The sequence below is a fragment of the Carcharodon carcharias genome, chromosome 14 (genome assembly GCF_017639515.1).
Source record: "Carcharodon carcharias isolate sCarCar2 chromosome 14, sCarCar2.pri, whole genome shotgun sequence".
NCBI classification, from domain to species: Eukaryota; Metazoa; Chordata; class Chondrichthyes; order Lamniformes; family Lamnidae; genus Carcharodon; species Carcharodon carcharias.
In genome coordinates, this window is record NC_054480.1 from 36,409,737 (window position 1) to 36,429,065 (window position 19,329).

Here is a 19,329-nt window from a genome sequence, read left to right on the forward strand (position 1 = left end):
TAATTGTGTTAAAGCCCCAACTATTGTCCTTCAGGGAAAGGACCTGCCATCCCTACTTAGTCTACCTTGACTCCAGGCCCATACTATATAGTTAACTCTTGATACTCTCAGTACTGCATTGGAATGTCAGCCTAGATTATGTGTTCAAGGTCTGAGTGGGTACCGAATCCACATGTTTCTGCCCCAGGAAGGTTTATGTTAGATTAGATCATTGCAATTAAATTGTACAAATACTGCTTCTTTGCCATTTCTGGGGTAGGGTATATTAGTATTAATGAATGGAAAATTATAAGCTGCGTGCACAATTCCTCTCTTAGGTGGATGTAAAAGATCCCATGGAACTATTTTGAAGATGAGCGGGGAGTTTTCCTTACTGTTCTGGCCAATATTTATCCCTCAATCAACATCACCAAAACAGCTTCTGACCCTATTACATCCTTGGTTCAAGGATGGGCAAAGGACCTGAACTCCAAAGATGAGGTGAGAGTGACTGCCATTGACATCAAGGCAGCATTTGACTGAGTGTGGCATTAAGGAGCCCTAGCAAAGCTGGAGTCAATGTGAATTAGGGTGAAAACTCTCTGCTGCTTGGAGTCATACCTAACACAAAGGAAGATGGTTGTGGTTGTTGGAGGCCAATCATGTCAGTTCCAGAACATCACTGCAGGAATTCCTCAAGGTAGTGTCTTAGGCCCAATCATCTTCAGCTGTATCATCAGTGGCCTTTCTTCCATCGTATTGTCAGAAGTGGGGATATTCGCTGATTATTGCAGAATGTTCAGCACCATTCGCAACTCCTCCGATACTGAAGAAGTCCATGTCCATATGCAGCAAGACCTGGACAATATCCAGGCTTGGGCTGACAGGTGGCAAGTAACACTCATGCCACACAAGTGCCAAGCAATGACCATCTCCAACAAGAGAAAATTTAACCATCAACCTTTGACATTCAATGGCACTACCGTCACTGAATCCCCCACTATCAACATCCTGGGGGGTTACCACTGACCAGAAACTGAACTGGACAAGCCATATAAATACTGTGGCTACAAGAGCAGGTCAGAGATGAGAAATCCTGTGGTGAGTAACTCATCTCTTGACTCCCCAAACCCTGTCCACCATCCACAAGGCACAACTCAGGAGTGTGATGGAATACTCTCCACTTGCCTGGATGAGTGCAGCTCCAACGATACTCAAGAAGTTGACACCATCCAGGACAAAGCAGTCACTTGACTGGCACCTCTTCCACAAACATTCACTTTCTCCACTGCCGACGAACAGTGGCAGCAGTGTGTACTATTTACAAGATGCACTGTAGAAACTCACCAAGGCTTCTTAGGCAGCACCTTCTAAACCTACAACTGCTACCATCTAGAAGGGCAAGGGCAATAGATACATGGGAACACCACCACCTGGAGGTTCCCCTCCAAGCCACTCACCATCCTGACTTGAAAATATATCACTGTTCCTGCATTGTCGCTGGGTCAAAGTCCTGTAACTCCCTTCCTAACAGCACTGTGGGTGTACCTACACACATGGACTAAAGCGGTTCAAGAAGGCAGCTCACCACCACCTACTCAAGGGCAATTAGGAATGGGCAATAAATCTTGGCCTAGCCAGGGACACCCACATCCCCTAAAATAATTTTTAAAAAAATCACATTTCTGTTGTGGGAGCTTATTCTGTGCAAATTGGCTGCTGCTTTCCTGCATTATAACAGTTGATACACTTCTAAAATACTCACTTGGCTGCACAGTGCTTTGGGATGGCCTTAGGGCTGAGGTAAAAGGCTCTACATAAATGAAGGGTTGTCATTCTTTTTCTCTTAAATGCCCGCGGTACAGCATTTTAACTTCAACTAAGTTGTATTAAAGCTGACATTTGGGGCAGAACTTTGCCCTTGGCGGGGGTGCTCTGGAACCGACCGCTGCCCGTGATCAGCACCACACCGTGATTTTACGCAGGCCGGCCAATTAAGGCCAGCCCATCATGGAAAGCAAGTGGCACCTGTGCAGGCAGGGGGAGGAAGGCGAATGGGCCTAGTGCGAACTTTGTGCATGCGCGCGAAAGAGCACTTCAATCTCCCTGAGGCATGAGTCCCCTCATGTGAAATAAAAGGTGTCACAGACTCTGTCACATGAACAGGGACATGTTTTTAATTAAGTGCAAAATTTTTATTTTATTTTTATTTGCTTTAGGAAACCTCATCCTGCCCGTGGATAAGGTTTTTAAAAAAGTGCAAAGGCCTCTTGGCGCTTTCACCTGCCCGCCAGCCGGAAGGTTGGAAGGGTAGCATAAATTTGAAATTAATGACCTTTTTAATGGCCTTAATAGGCCTTTTAATTGTAGGCAAGCGCATTGCCGACTCTGGCACACATCCTCCAAATGAAATATTGTGGGACGCTTGTCCGACGTCATCATGTGTCATTTATGCTTGGCCAAGTCAGGCGATGCCCACCCGCCGAGCTCAACATTCTACCCTTGGTATTTCACACATTACCAAAAAATCATGATATAAATATTCTTTCCACTAAGTCTTATCAAATACAGTGTAAACATCTGTGGTTAAATTCACTGATCCTGTGTCCTAGTGGAGAACTAAGCTTAAAGGGAGCATAAGTTGGAGACAGGGTTGCAGCACTGTAGTGCTGATCCCTGACCTTTGCTTCTTTTGAGTCACGTTCCTTGCAGGGTGGATAAGATTTCTGTATTTATCCGATAGTACTACAAGAATCTTACAATCTTTTACACAGAGACAAACCAAAAGCACATCAGTGGGGCAGGCTAAGGCTATGAAAACAAGCATTACATGATCATATTGTCTTTGTTCCTCTATTTTCATTTTAGTAGTTGAGATAAAATGGAAACTCATAATTTTGTGACATTAATTACTGTGGTCATACCACAAGGTACTGTGATTATACCACAAGGTCAAGATTAGCTTAGTTGAAAAAGGTTCTGTGGCCTATCTGGTCTCATCCTATCATAAAATCTACCTCTTTGACCAAACTTTTGGTCATCTGCCCTAATATCTCCTTATGTGGCTCAGTGTTATATTTTGTTTCATAATGAAGTGCCTTGGGATCCTTTAGTACATTAAAGGTGTCATATAGATATATATAAATTTATATATAAATATACAAGTTTTGGTTGTTGTTTTGTTATGATGGCAACCTCGCTGTCTCTCTATTAGAGCATCTTACTGTTTCTTAAATGAGTCCAGCAACCTGCCCTCGACCACTCTTTTTGGCAATTTGTTCCAGCTGTTAATTCTATCTCTGTGGAAAGAAATACTCCCTGACATACGTCCCAAATTTGCTTTTCACAAACCTGATTTTTATCTGAGGCTTTGAATGTAATTTTATTTCTGACACCAAGATTCATCAAAGTATTCAAACAGCTAAGTAGCAAACCACAGAAAGGGTGGCAAAATTGTCACAACTTAAAATGGTGAACAAAAAGCATGAGGTTACAAAGTGTTTCTTACTTATTTAGAACAACAGAGCAGGGGCTGGGTAGGTAAAGTCCTTGCTAGACAAGCAGTGGGGAGTTTACCGGTGATCCTCTGCTAAGTGTTGTAAACTTCACCAGTATCCCTACACATTCTTGGGGAACCCCCAATACATTGTTCTTCCAACCTGCACCTAGCCTCAGTGGATTTGAGTACGTAGGCTGTATCTGTATGGGTAGTGCATGAGCACTCCAAATTAGGAAAACGGTAACCCAGCAGGCAACAAATTGGAGACTTTTAAACATAGATATGGGTTTGTATACCCAATAAATACCTGGCTGACCAAACATAAGGCCAGTTGGTAGTTACAGTACTAGAGTGCCAAACTCCTACATGAAATTGGTCTGAGTTTGAACTGGACACATGGTTACTTTGTTGTTTAGAGCTAATAAATTGTTCAATGATTCCATTCCAGAATCAGTTCTGGACCAAGGATGTACACATATTGGGCTGGATTTTATGGCCCCCATTGGGAGTGTTTTTGGCAGTGGGGGGCACGTAAAATATGTCTGGTGGCTAGCCCACTGTCTTCCTGTCCCCACCCAAACTGACCCCCATAATGCACTACATGGGAGTGTGCCAAAAACAGCAGCCTGCCCACCATGTTTAAATGAATAATTAAAAGTCAATAAGGCTTGTTAACAAGCTTATTGACCAGGGTAATACGCTGCCCGTGCCTTAATACAGTTGGTGTGGGCAGATGGGCAGGAGCGGGCAGTACGCTTTTTCTGGCTTTGGTGAAAAACGGCAGGAAGGACGGGGGAAACCTCATTCTGTGTGCATCGGGGGCAACCCCCCCACCCCCCAAACAAGATGTCACCCTGCCACTCCCTTCACCGCTGCCTGCCTTCCAAAACCCTGGGCCCCACTCCCCCTTTCCCTGGTCTCTGGGATCCATCCCCAACCTAAAAGTGCACAATTTTCTTTCTGTGACATCCATTGCTCTCCTTCATTCTCCTTCCTGCAGCCCCAGCAGTGCCCATTACTGAGCTCTGGCATTGTTGGGACTGCTAGAGCTGCCGGCCAATCAGAATGGCTGGCAGTTCTCAAGGGCAGGGTTTCCTCTCACGGAGAGGTGGAAGTCCCACTCTCACCTCGCTTAGGCCACCCCAAGCTTCTTTCCGGCCTGTCAGCTGCCAACTAACTTTTCTTCCGGGGGTGGGGGGGGGGGGGGGGTTGGCGGGAGGAGGGGCGGGGAGCAGCCATGCCTTCCCCCTACCCCCACCCCCTTGTAAAATGCAGCCCACTATTCAGGCTCACATGACAAGGCATTGATATTTAAACACATATGCATAGATCATACCAAAAGCAAACAGTACAAATAAAGTTCCAAAGAAAAGTCATATCGGACTCGAAACATTAACCCTGTTTCTCGCTTCATAGGAGCTGCCAGATCCTGCTGAGCTTTTCCAGCAGTTCTGTTTTTATACTTTATACATATAAATACTTAAGGAACAAACTTTTGCTCGGCGCATGGAACCACAAAGTTGACAATTTTTACATCACATTCTGGGCAGAATTTTATGGCCATGTTGGGGCAGGGGTGGGGCCAGAAAATGTGGCGTGCCATTCAAAAATCCATCGACTTCGGCAGGACTGGAAAATCCCGCCGGTGAGAGAGGCCATAACATTCCACCCTGTATTGTTTTAGGCTGATTACTCCAAACTTTAAAAACATTTTGAAATCCCAAACTGCAACAGGTATCATCCCCCGTACTTACTGAATCACCAAATTTAGTCTGGAAATCTATTATCATTTTTGTGTTGCTTTGAAGTGAGGAGCTCTTTGCAGCAATACAAAAGTGGAAACAGGAGACAGCAGGTTTGAATTGAAGTTCTGAATGATTATTACACTTAGTTTAACCAGGTATGGTTCACCAATGTTACCTAAGTTGAATGTCTCATCTGGTCAACTAAAGAGTGACGTTGACGTCAAATGAGGAGACACCTGCAGACTAGGTTACCTTGCTTTTCAAATCAATGAAGGTAGAGTGGATACAGTAGACCATTGAGTGATAACGAGGGAAATTCTGACCACCAATATGTACCCGCCTTGAAAATAATCCATTGCTGACTTGCTGCCTCTCAAAACAGCACCGACCTCATCCATGTATCATTCCACTGTTGCCAGATCACTTTGTTACCCATGTGTTACCTCCAGACATGAGTTCACCATTGTTTATCTATCCACCTCACCCTGCCATCCGAGCACCACACGACATAAAATCAAAACTCTTCCGTCTGCATCCTGCCCCATAATAAGTCCTTCTCAGCCACTACACAGGTCTTTAACAATTTCTAATGGCCCTCCTCATGCCATATTACTTCTATAATGTTCTTCAGTCCTACATTCTATGCTTTTTGAACCAGGATGAGCCCTGCAACTTCACTTGCACTCTCCACCTGTCCCCAAAACAACTCCACCGTCATCACTTACAGTGCCTTTAGTGATCAGGGCATGCGTTTTGGAATTTTCTTCTGAAACCTTTATGCCTTGTTACATCCCTCTCATCCTCAAAAGCCACCTCAGAGCCTACCTCGTCAACTATGTCAATCACCTTCCCCAACCACTGCTTAGGCTTGATTCTCCCTGCTGCTTTTTGGGGAGTGTGTTTGTACAGTTCACGATGTTATAGGCACTGCAATTTACTTCTGTTTTCAAAGTCTCACTGTTTATTTGACAAATAAAAAAAACTACAGAGTAGTTAAAATTTATGACATCCTCAAAAAAATACAGTAGGTTATATGAGGTATGCCATTGTCAGTAAAATAATGTAGAACAATTATTCCTAAATGCATGCATTATTTTGTGCAGATTTTCGAAACAGCACAAAAAACTGACATTACAGCACTAATAGCCGACAATTGTTGAAATTAATCCATTTTTTCTGAGGTGGGTACTCCAGAATGGATTTTAGGTTTGTATATTGGAGTTAGCATTTATTGTAGTTTAAATCCACTTTATTCAACCAGGCGTGGTCTCTGATTGGAATAATTATAATGCTGTACTCGGCTTGAATGAGATGTCTACTGCAGTACATCTGGAATTTAACCTTTGACACAAGTAATTCTAGTGCTGCCAAATTGTATTTTGATATGGCTTGATTAATTGCTATGTTTTTAAAGGAAATGTTTTCTTCATTAGTTATATTTTTATTTTCATGCAGCTATTCCAACTAAGCAATTGCACTGTAATACTTTAATTCCGGATTTAAACTTGAAGGTTATGACAACAACTTGAAGTTATATAGTGATTTTAATGTAATAAAACACCCAAGATGCTTCACATGAGCACAACCAGCAAAAAAAATGACATTTGCTTGGTGGTACAGAACTTGAATATTGCTGTAAAGAGAGACATGTTGCGAAATCACATCGAACAGCAGGCATTTTGTTTTGCAAGTGCAGACTGGTTGAGGACAGTTTGCAAGCTGCCCATTAGGAACAATTGAAGGAACATGCTGTTTGATTCGATCAGCCAATCGTTGGGGTATATGGCCTACATCACACTGGCACTGGGATTCATACACAAGGTAGCTTAATTGTATGGTAGGCAGAATGTCTTTTTGGACTGCTGGCAGCATCCTGTTAGTGGAAAATACCACTTACGCAGCCATTGCATAGAAGCCGTGTGAAACATCTTGCTTAACCTGTTGTTCAAATTTTTGAGATACGGTGCCTTTCCAGAGTAATTTTTGGTAGACCGGGCACTCTTCAGGTCCGAAAGTCGCAGCCGTTGGCCCATTTGCGAGTTTGCACAATACACAGTGAACAATGATCTGATCAGGGCAGCCATTGTCCCACAGGCTAGCTTTGATGTTCCCTGTTTCTCTGTCAAGCTTGCAAGGGGAGCAAATAGCTAGGGCCCCCATTTACAAGATAGCTAAAAAGGCCAATTTTATAGCATATGGTGCTACACAGGTTAAGCAAAACATTTCAGAGTAAATATTTCCTTTAATTTTCATAAATAGTTAAAACTGCAATAGGATTTACTCATTTATCTCTTCCTTTGGCACCAACACTTGACCCTTTCCATGAGGCCTTGAAGGGACTGAATGTGAATTATGGTGTTAAGAAGGAGATATCATGAGAGAAGAGGGGGTCTAGTGTGAATCTTTGTCCCGTTACATGCTTTTTGTTGCTTCAGTCAATAGAACAAGTTGCTTAAAAACAAAAAGATAAAAACAAAAAACTGCGGATGCTGGAAATCCAAAACAAAAACAGAATTACCTGGAAAAACTCAGCAGGTCTGGCAGCATCGGCGGAGAAGAAAAGAGTTGACGTTTTGAGTCCTCATGACCCTTCAACAGAATTCTGTTGAAGGGTGATGAGGACTCGAAACGTCAACTCTTTTCTTCTCTGCCGATGCTGCCAGTCCTGCTGAGTTTTTCCAGGTAATTCTGTTTTTGTTTTAGAACAAGTTGCTTGTTTGGATTCTGCAGCCTCCTGTGATCTAAGATGTAAGGTTCTGTGACTGAAAGCTAGTTTGATGGCACAAATTGTGGTCAGATGGAGTTGTGATTAGAATCTCAAGGCTAGGGGAAGGAATTGAGCATGAAATGGGGCCAATCATTGATGTTGTATTTATGTGCGGTAATCTGATCCAAATCGGATTAACTGTATTTCTACCTAATTTATTGCAAATAACTTATTATATAGGTTCTGGTGACTACAACATCCATCATACATGTTGCTAGCAGTTGGGCAAATACTGAAATGCGATAGATTTTGATAACCTTATTCTGAAACCTTCCATTTTAATTTGTAAGCCTGAAGTAGTTATACCCAACAATGGAAGATTCGAAACATGAACCAACTTCCAATTTTTATGGTCATTGTATTGAAAAATTGAAAATATTTTATAAAATATAAAATAGATCAAATCTTCCATTTGGGCAAAATGCTCACTTGCTGCTTGTGACACATATCCTCTAAATTCTGTAAATAGCTGATCATTTATGAAAGACGAGCATATTACTTGAGCTTTAATCTGCATGCCAAGTAGATTTGCAGATTAATATGCCACCCAAACCAACTGGCACTGTACTGAGTTCAAAAGATACGCACATTTGGTTCACAATGGAGGTACAGGTTGATCAAGGACATCTCTCATATTCTAACCGATTTCCTGAACTAAATTTCTGATCAGTACAACATCAGGAATGCTGGAGACAACATGACCTAATGGTCCACTGTATATCAATGCCTTTTGATATTTCCAAAATTCCATTAACGTTTTGAAATGATTTAAAAATCCATTCCAACCTTATATTCCCCATTTCTAAATAAATAATTTAGAAAATAATGTGGGGCTGAATCCTATGCTTTCTAGGAGGGGGTTGGCAGGTGAACTCACAAGGGCAGGGCATAAAATTGAACACAATGCCATCACCTACCCGCCCATCCCTTGCAATTTTTGCACTCAGCATAGGGGGCGCCATGTGGTCCATCTACCTGTGGGCCAATTAATGGCGGCTTAAGGGCCTCTTCCTGCCCAGCTGCATTTTTGTCACACTGGGCGGAGACCATTGGGCAGAGGATGAAGCTAGGCAGCCTTTACTGCTCGGGCTAGTGGCTGGCAAGGAGGTAGTTATGTACTTCATGGGGCCTGTGGACCCATCAGAGATCTCCCACATCAAAGTACTCCCTGTCCACCCTGGCTCCCTCCCAGGGGCCTACCAGGAAAAAGATTTATTTTTGTCACCGTTAAGTCACTATTAAGGAAGAAATACCTTAGAAGGAAACAAAGGGAAGAAACTAGACACTAATAAAAGTGGGAGGGATTTGGTTTCCAATATTTGACTGTTTAAATAAATGTTTTTTTTTTCGGTTTACAGTTCCCTAAATTTGAACTTCTTTGAAGACAGGTCAGAGTTTATTTACAAAAATAGTGCAATGCTCTAGTACGGTTTGTATGGCTGCACAACTGCAAACAATCATTTCTGCGGTAAACATACATTTCCCCTGCCAACCATATTACTCAGAGTTGTCAAATACATTTTGCAAACAGCTGTAGTCTAGCAACAAAAATATGCTTTGGCATAGTAAATAAATATATAAAATCTCAAATGAAGGCAGGCTCGGTATCCCACAGGTTGCTTAGATTGGCATCACTCCTTTTTGCACACACATCCCACATTCACACACTCAGTGGTACCCTCATACGATTTTTCAACACTTGCTGTGGAATCTTGCATTCCCTAACATGATTCAGATTATCTGGTTTGGGGAACCCTGTTACACAATGCAGCGGTGGAAGTCCTAAAATGAAAATGTGTTAACATCAGTGTGAATGTTTAGAAAGGAGTTTTCAGGTCATATTTTGTCATCCAACCTTTACACTGCCTACCATTGCTACCCAGAAGAATCATCAAATCTCCATCAGATTGTCATACCATTGCTAAACCAGGAATAAATGCAGAACTGTAACAAGAGATTAATGAGGCGGCAAGTTCCAACTAATTAGTCAATACATTTTTATTTACTCTTTGATATTAAACCTTTGATAAGAAATGACAATGGATTTGCAGTTTAGCTCTTTAAGTGAGTAAATTTAATGTGAAATGTAAGTTTAATGCTTAAATTGTAGGCAACAATTTACTTTCCTTAACCAGCAATCTTTTCAACTCTCCAATGGCATAATCCTTATTCTTTGAGTTTGTTTACAACCAATAATGTAAACGAATTCTTACTTATATTTTACTTATGATCTCTTCATTTTGAAATCATGTGCACCGGTTTCTCACAAAAATCCCCCAGTTTCAACTTGACCAATTGATTCTCTTCAGTTCCGCTTTCATTTCTTTATGCACTCAAATGTATTCTATTTGACTATCAGACCTTCCAACTGTTTCAGTTGCTTAGTAACCATCTCTTTCTGGTCTGTCTTTTATGGTTATTAATATTTAAACAAGCTCAGGAACAATACCAAAGGATTTTATTTGCATGTTATTTCTGATTTTCACTTCTACTTCCCTGCTCACCTCAGCCTGGGAACTGATAACTTATTCTTCTGTCTGCCAGCTTCAGGAGAATGTGTGGGGGCAAAATTAAAAAAGATTGGCTAAACAAATATGCTAACCTGTAATGCAGGCAAATTATAGCGAGCTCTGAGTGGCTCACTTTCTCTACCTTGACATAGGTCTTTTTGCACCCTACTTATTTTTGTGCACACATTCTCAATCTAGTATGTTGTGGACTTCTGGTATATTAATACAAGCAGCCTGTTCTATCATCTTGACAATGTGACGACACATCAATTACTTCTTGTGTTATTATATCTCTTCTCCCAACACACTCACTGCAAAATCCTTGCCCTCATTTACAAATCCCTTCACGGCCTTTCCTCATCCTGATTTCTGGAACCTCCACTCTGCTGAAGTTGCAGCCCATGCCTGATACTCCTTTGACTCCAGATGCTTGTGCATCATCCCTCCCAAAGTTTCTCATCTGCTGTCAGCACATTCAGCTTTCTGGCTCCTACCTTCTGTGAATCTCACCATTAATGGATGGAAATCAGGAATAGCAATCCCATAATTTCCTGAGCTGTCTGACCAGCAGCAAAACACCCTGAAGCATGGACTTGGAAAATTGGCTCTTATAGATCGAATTAAAAAAAGGAAGATTATGTTCCTCAAGCAGTTTGGAAACTGTACTGTCTAGTTGGCAAAGTTAGCAAAGTTAGCAAATGATGTTCATATGACATTCTTCTGACCAATATATTAGCAGAGGCAATTTTCAGGTAAATTGATGAATACTTCTATTACAGTGGTTAACAAATTAATATCATGGTAGTTTATTAAGAATTTATTCACTAATCTCACCAACAGTAAGTTCTAGGCTTATGTGGCTTTTATAATTTTATTTTGAGAAATTGTAGGTGACAGTTTGATTGTCATTTCCAAATTGATCAAAATATAACGGAGGACAACAGAATGGGCTGGTGATCAGCCTGTCACTACTTCCCAACTTCTGTTATCCATCAAATTTTCAAAATGATGAAGTGTGACAAGCAATTAAATCAAATTGAATACAGCCAGTAAAATATAATTGCCTGCACAAAAAATCTTCAAAGGATTGAAATTATAATATAAAAATAAGCAATTTACTTGTTTGTGCTGTTCAGTTCAGTTAAGTCAAAACGATCAGCAAAATGTTTCTTAAAAGTTCTTGTCTTATTTATGCACATACCTTAAAATAGGCATTATCAGCATTTGGCTGTCCTTCGGTTAGATTGACATATGCAATCCTCTCCTCCCTACATTCTTCCAGTGATTTTGCTGCTTCACACTCTGTGATAGACTTCAGGCTGCCTTGTATCCCAGAACTGTGATTCTGGAATGTAAAACAGATTAAAGGGTGCTGCCAACATCTGATTGCCATTTTAACAAAAAAGGCACTATGCCAAAAGGCGAAAAATTAAATTTATTAACAAGTCTGCCTTTTGAAAGCAAAATACAAGTTTAAAATATAAATGCATTAGAGCTACTCAAATTGGCTTTTATGTTTTGAGGAGATTTTAATTGTTTCAATACAGCAGACTAAGAAGATATTCTAATTCTTAAAATACAGAAGACAAAGGTTTCCCACTGGCCATTTTTAAAAACTTAACTTAATTTCAACACTACATGGGTAGTATACACACACACTCTGTGGGAGAATAGGTGAATGATTGTGTTGGACCAGATTCATACACCATGGTTCAATCTTAATATTTTTGTCTATACAAAGAGCTGCCATCGTCGCAGAGTCATCAGCACTTCAATTTATACACCATCAGCAGGGAAGTGTGTGCTTTTGCTGTTACATGATTACAGGGGTTCACTCCTGATCTAGAATTTTAAATAAACCATGTGCATTTTGAAAAGCTCCCTTGTTACAGGAAATGGAGGAGGAAAGACATTTCTTCCCAGTTAATTTGATGTGAAGTAACAAGACATCATTGGAGTCATCTTGCCATGGATAATGGCTATTAAAAAAATAAGAAAGACAGTAGGGGAATTAGTTTGCTCAAGGGAGAAAGGTCTAATGTAAAAGGAGTATGTTGCTGTATGAATTCCTCTGATAGGTGTTGTCATTTTTTCAATTAAGTAGTTGCAGCGGAAATGGCAAACACAGCCCCTGGTGAGTCTGTAGCGAGATGGCAAAGGAATGCTGTTTGTGTTTCAGAGACCTTTGATATGCTTCACTAGACCTGATATGTCTACGTTAAGAATATTACATTAAAACCATGTTGAGAGCAGGGACACAAAGGTTTAGTGAGTAACTCAATAATATGTTCCCTTTGGTTACGGAATGTCATGGTTCTGAGAAATGAATGTGTCACGTATCACCCATGACCAATGGATAAGATTGAGGATATAATAGAGATTTTTAACAATTCAAGAGTGTTAGTTACATTGTGTATGCTCTGTGAGGATACATCATGATTATTAAAGAATCCTGACTGCATCATATGGCTGTAACACCTTAACATTGTTTTATTATAGCCATTGAAAGGATGATTTTGTGTACAGTTGGAAGCTTTCATTTAGGAAAAATGAAATAACCATAGATTTGTGATTTTAAGTAAAGAGGAAAATGATATACCTCAGTCTGTGAAAAGGCAACAGATTTTCCTTTCTGTCTTAATTGTTCCCCATGGTTACTGGACCCTGGTAACAATACATAGCCATTCTTTACATTTCTCCTTGGTTGTTTTTCCTGTGCACCCTCCTGATTTGGGATCCATTCTTTCTTCTTTACTTTCCGAATTGAGGCATACTCTGGTATGTCTATGTTTACGGCTGGTTCCTTCAAACCCTGCGCCAGTTGCCTTTGAGATATTAAAGCTGCTTCCATTTCATTAGCCTCACATTCAGATTTTGATTGCCTATCAGGTTGATGGTTAATATGATCTACTTCATATTTTGTTCCAACACTCTCATAAAATGAGTCTTCAGTAGAGTTCTCCTGACAAGGGTATTTTTTAACTTGTGAATGAACAGAATTCATATCATGTGCTTTTCTCAATGTAGGCAGCTTTCCACCAGTGTAATTATTCCCAGGAATTTTGGGCAGCAGTCTGTTCTGTCGAATTCTTGAATTTCCTGCCTCGTCCTCTCCCTCCTCCAAAGGTTCTGTTCCCGGCAGGTGTATATAGTCCATACTGGCTTGCCAGCTTCTGAGGCCATCTACACACAAAGTGATAACATCAAATCATTATATCCAGAAATTCTGTGAACATTTTTCTCCTACAACATTTTTAGGGATGAATTCATGTCAAACATTATTTACTCATATACAGTACTTTTACTATTTGGATATCAAGTAGAATTTGGCAAGAGTGTTTGCGGAAGTGTCCAATGGTTGAAGAGATAGGCTTTGAGGAGATTTTTGAATGAAGGAAGAGATGAAACAAGGTGAAGATGTGGTAAAGAATTCCAGAGAGTAGTATCATGACCACAAAGCTCTCAAACTGATGGTTTGGTAGTGGTTGAGGGAGTGATGGGGAGGTGGGGGCAAGGCAGCATGTGGATGTGGGAGCGCAGAAGATTAAAGCACCTCATTGGTTATGCACCCAAAATCAGGTCATAACCAATTTTTACCCAACAAGACAGCAACTATTCAATCCTTTTTGCTGAAAAAATTAAAATCAGGGCAAAGGGAGGTGGTGTAATATGAATAATGAAATAAATCATGTATCAAATGTGTTGACTGTGAGTTTGCACTCAACACTGTCACTAGCTGTTGCATTCATTCAAAGTTAAGTTGAGTCCAGATGACAGAGGCCATTTGATCCAAGTAATTCATTCGTAAAAAGAAACCCAAAAACCTCCTGTGATACCATCTAACCTCTTCACTTCCTTGAATTTTTGTTTCCACTGCCCTAGACAGAAAATCATTTCAGATATTAACTCCATCTGTATGAAGAACAGCTTCAGATATTAGTTCTGAACTTTCCTTTTACCATGTCTCCTTGTCCTGTAATCTTGTTTTAACTTAAAATAGTGTTTAGAAATTACCATTTTTATTCCACTGAGTATAATATGCACTTCTCTGGTTCACTTCCTTTCAAGTACAAAGAGTTCAAGTTTATTTTAATCTTTCTTTCTAACTTAGCCCTCTTACCTCTCTCTATTTGTAACTGTGCTAGGGAAAGTGCAGTTTATATAAATAACAATTTTGTATTTTTACTTACTTTCACCATAGCAAGATATTCTGTTAGGATTGTGTTTTCCCATTTCAGGCGTATTAACAGGTCGAAGCTGTTGTGTTTGCCCTACAGACTGAATACAATAATATTTCAGTAAAATATATTTGACCCAATGACTCTACACGATGGGTGGGTTTTTCTAGCCCCACCCGCCGCCGGGATCGTCTGGTCCCACCAAAAGTCAACGGGGTCTCCCACGAAAATCCTGGCCTACATCATTTTCATTTAACATATTTTGTTATCAAACTATGAGATATTATGGATCTCCTAACCTTTAATAATATAAAGTTAACAATTATATCCATGAACAATATATTATTACTTACATATGGCGGATTTCGCAAAGCATCAAAAATAATTAGCAGCTTTCTAGCTGAAGAACCAAAGATCCTGTCTCTCAACTAGATGGTCATTAGTTAAGGCCTAGGCTTGTCTATTACCAGTTGCCATAACCACTGAAAAGGGGTTTAATCTGATTTAGTTCAGAAAACTGGAAAGACTCTCACAATAGCAAGATGTACTTCATCAAGGTTGTTAGCTTGAATTAACTAATAGCACTTACACCTCAGAGTCAGAAAGTTGTGGGTTCAAATCCCACTAGTACTTGAAAATTTACTTAAGGTTTCAACTTCATTGCAGCACTGAGGAAGGATTGCTGGAAGTGCATTCCTTCAGGTAAGATAGTAAACGAAGGCAATGTGCGACTTTGGGTGGCTGTCAAAGAAAAATAGGGTTCTCCTGGTGTTCTGGCCAACATTTTTCTATCAACCAAAACTAACAAAAACAGATTAACTTGACATGCATTCCAACACAGTTAATGGGACCTCACCTGGCTGATGTGTTTGTCTATAAATAACAACAGTGATTGCAGTTCCAAGTAATTCAGTATGCGTGAAGTACTTTGGGATATTTCTGAGAGACATGTGAAGGGCCAATGTAAGTTCTTTTTTACCAAAGCTGGCAAAAGCACAGAATAACATTCACAGTATTGGTGGAGTGTAATGCTGAACAGTTTAGTTAGAAATATTGGAAGGGGGACAAAGACACAAATGGATAACAAATCATTTGATCGCTCCAGGTTTTAAGGTTCAATACCAGTCAATGACCCCACAAATCACCTTTTGCACAAGTGCTGCCATTCTAAGCATTCCTAGTACACAATGCCACAGCTTTCAATCAATTCACTGTTCTTTGATGAACAAGGAGGTCATTATGAAGGTGTAGGGGTGTCACCCTGCTTTAAAATGGGTTGATGACAGTACTCAACTGTGCCACAAGGTGGGGCTAAATCTCATTCAGCCCAACATTCTGTGATTTAGTTCTTCATGAGGCGAGTTTCTGTAAAAGCTATCAAAATAAAACAGTGCTTAAACAAAATGGAGAAGTACTTTACTTCTGTCAGGTTCACAGTTAAAGTACTTACCATACCAACTAGCTTCACACCATCAATCTTGATTTTCTTTTCTTTGTTGTTTCTGCTAAATTAATACAAGGTATACATTTGTTTGGACACATGCAAAAAAGTAGAAAATAATTTATTTCTCCCTTATTTAAATACCAAAATATTCTTTTTCATGTTTAACCCGTTATTGGATTTTGTCTAACTAAAGTGCCTAAGGAATCCAAAGGTCTTCTATAAACATAAAAGCTATTAAAAGGATAGGTTGAGGCCAATTGCGGACCAAAAAGGGGATTTACACGTGGAGCTAGAGGGCATGGCTGAAATATTAACTGAGTACTTAGCTTCTGTATTTACCATGAAGAAGATTCTGCCAAAGTCATCGTGAAAAAGGAAGTACAGTAGGTGAGACACTTGATGGGCTAAAAATTGATAAAGGGGAGGCATCAGAAAGGTGGCTGCGCTTAAAGTTAGTAACTCACCAGGACCAGATGAGATGCATCCGAGGATGCTGATGGAAGTAAAGGTAGAGATTGCGGAGATACTGATCATAATCTTCCAATCATCCTTATATACAGGGTGATGCCAGGGAACTAGAGAATCGCAAATGTTTACACCCTTGCTCAAAAAAGGGTGCAAGGATAAACCCAGCAATTACAGGTCAGTCCGTTTATCCTCAGTTGTGAAAAAGCTTTTAGAAATGATAATCAGGAACAAAACTAACAATCACTTGGTCAAATGTGGATTAATTAACGAAAGCCAGCCAGCTTGGAATTGTTAAAGACAAATTGTGTTGAACTAACTTGATTGAGTGTTTTTTGATAAGGTGAGAGGGAGGGTTGATGAGGGTAATGCAGTTGAGGTGGCCATGTGTAAAGTAAGGGGAATAATTCTAAAATAGGTGCAGGATTAGCGGGACCCTGAGGCTACATCTGCATAAATTGTTGAAGGTGGCAGAGTAGGTTAAAAAAATGTTTAATAAGGCATACGGGATCCTGGGCATTATAAACAGAGGCACAGAGCACAGAAGCAGGGAAATTATGGTGGACCTTTCTAAAAATACTGGTTTGACCTCAACTGGATAGTGTCCAATTCTGGACCCCCCCCTTCACCACTGTTCCTTCCTGATGCTGGGGCCCACAATCAGGCCCTAGTTTCTTTGAATGACAGACTGTCCCCAGAAGACTGTTTCAGGGTCCCAGCGTGGTGACACCCCTACCCTCTGCTCGATGTATACCAGTGGCAATCAGACAAGGCCATTAAGTGGGCATTAATTGCCCACTTAAGTGCCCACATGGGCCTCAATTAGCAGCCGGGCCGTCCATGAGCCTTCCCACTCTGGAATTAATAGGGCGGAAACGGGAAGGTGGTGGGGTCCCCAGCCCACATTCTCCCACCCGATAAAGTGTTCCCCCTCCCCCTCCAAACTCACCACTAGGGGTGGTGGTGGGGGACATTAAATTGTGTCCTATAGGTCAGCACATTCAGCACAAAATGGGAGAAAACAGACCCTAGAAAGCACTGTTTCCACTTAACTGAACTGCAAAATCACTAATGACAATAATGTTTAACTGTTAAAAGGTAAACATATATCAAACTGCTTATGCTTTTAGCATATTTCCTACATTCTTTTTGGTAAGGATCATCTGTTTGAGAGAGTAACCTACTTGCAAAACTGCTAGCACTCAAGCTAACCCCAAGGTAGTACAGAAGAACAGCCTGTCCTGACTTGCTTTCCAATTGCTCACCCTCACTGTTGCATGAGAAATGAGGCTGCAACCTGCCAGGCAGCTCTCAAGGGTCACACTTGGGAACATGGCATGTGAAAAACCATTGGCACAGATCTGCATTATAATATCACCCACACAGCCTTCCTTTAAATTAAAAATTTAAACTTGTTACGCTATGCATATATGTGGCATTATTGTATTTGAAAACATTTTCTGTGTCTTTTTGTCTTTTCTAATTCTATGTTAACATCCAATTAAATGTTCTACATGGACAGGGACAAATTATTGTAATTGCAGACTTCAGCACATAATGGCTCAGTATAGTCTACACAATCCATTCATATATAAGATGCTACATTCATTATAAACTTCATGATCATTACTGTGAGTACCCCTCCCTTTAAACTGTTACAAAATGTGATGTCAATTTTACAGACTGTTAAATCATTCATGAAATTTGCAGCCAACAAGTTTGGGTTGGAAAAACCATATAAATTATTTAATGGCTGTAACTATTTGGCCTTCAGTGCACTGCAGATAGAAACCAATAGAACATTTTCATCTAATGTACAAAAGAAACAATTATAATCTCTGTAGAGATAACAACAGAATTCCATGCTATTATAATGCAAAAATCAATGTTGGCTCGGTGGACTATATGAAACCTAACTATGCCACTACTAAATAAACCTTCAAAGATCTCATTTGGAATTCTTACCAAAGACAGCAGTTAATGAGGGATTTGTTTTCAGAACAATTGCTGGGATTTGTGGACCTCTTCTAATAGCTGCTGTGTCTTCAATGCCAATTTTGTTCAGTTTTGCACAGTAGGAAATATTGAGTCAATTAACCTTAAAATGCAACTGCTGTGTTCTGAGTGTGTTATGTTGTAGGCAATGGAAAAAGTACAGGCAATGTTTTTCCCTTTTCTCTCAAAAACTTACTTCTTTATATTGACTGGATTGCCATGCCACTGGTGTGCATCACACTGTTCACTGCTGTCTAGGCAACTGTCTCTACTTCAATTGCCTGAAGTAATTCTGAAGCTGAATGATGCCGCTTCTGCTGAAACCTAGGTGTTGTCTTGTTAATGGATTTAGAGTGCAGTCATTATTGAAATTAGTTCTGTAATTTCATTGTTTTGATCTTCTAGTGGTAAGCCTGCCTGACATACAGGGGTAGATTTTGTGAGACAGTGGGTGGGATTATCCCAGAATTGCACTAAGTGCAGTAGCCGGAGTGAAAAATGTTTTACCCGCCGGCCACAATGGCGGGTTTTCTCGCCGTATCAACTGTTTCCCTTCCATACCGCCACTTTCCTCCCTGCAAAAGATAAGTAGAAGCATTTGCAACAATCTTCAAGCGGCAGTGCCGAGTGGATAATCCATCTCGGCCTCCTCCAGAGGTTCTCAGCGTCACATATGCCAGTCTTCAGCCAATTTGATTCACGCCACCTGATACCAAGAAATGGCTGAAGGTGCTGGATACTGCAAAG

At 40.4% G+C, this 19,329-nt stretch overlaps 1 protein-coding gene across 2 annotated transcripts in view; it reads right to left on the bottom strand.

The window, feature by feature from the left end:
• The window catches only part of LOC121287346, an 88,669-nt gene that overhangs the window by 22,508 nt on the left and 46,832 nt on the right, over positions 1-19,329 (bottom strand). For both annotated transcript variants that reach the window (XM_041205134.1, XM_041205133.1), the window contains exons 3-6: positions 16,129-16,183; positions 14,691-14,778; positions 13,100-13,683; positions 11,702-11,845 (exon numbers count right to left, since the gene is read on the bottom strand). In XM_041205134.1, the coding sequence (XP_041061068.1) occupies positions 11,702-11,845; positions 13,100-13,683; positions 14,691-14,778; positions 16,129-16,183 (871 nt within the window). The remainder of the gene's footprint in view (positions 1-11,701; positions 11,846-13,099; positions 13,684-14,690; positions 14,779-16,128; positions 16,184-19,329) is intronic.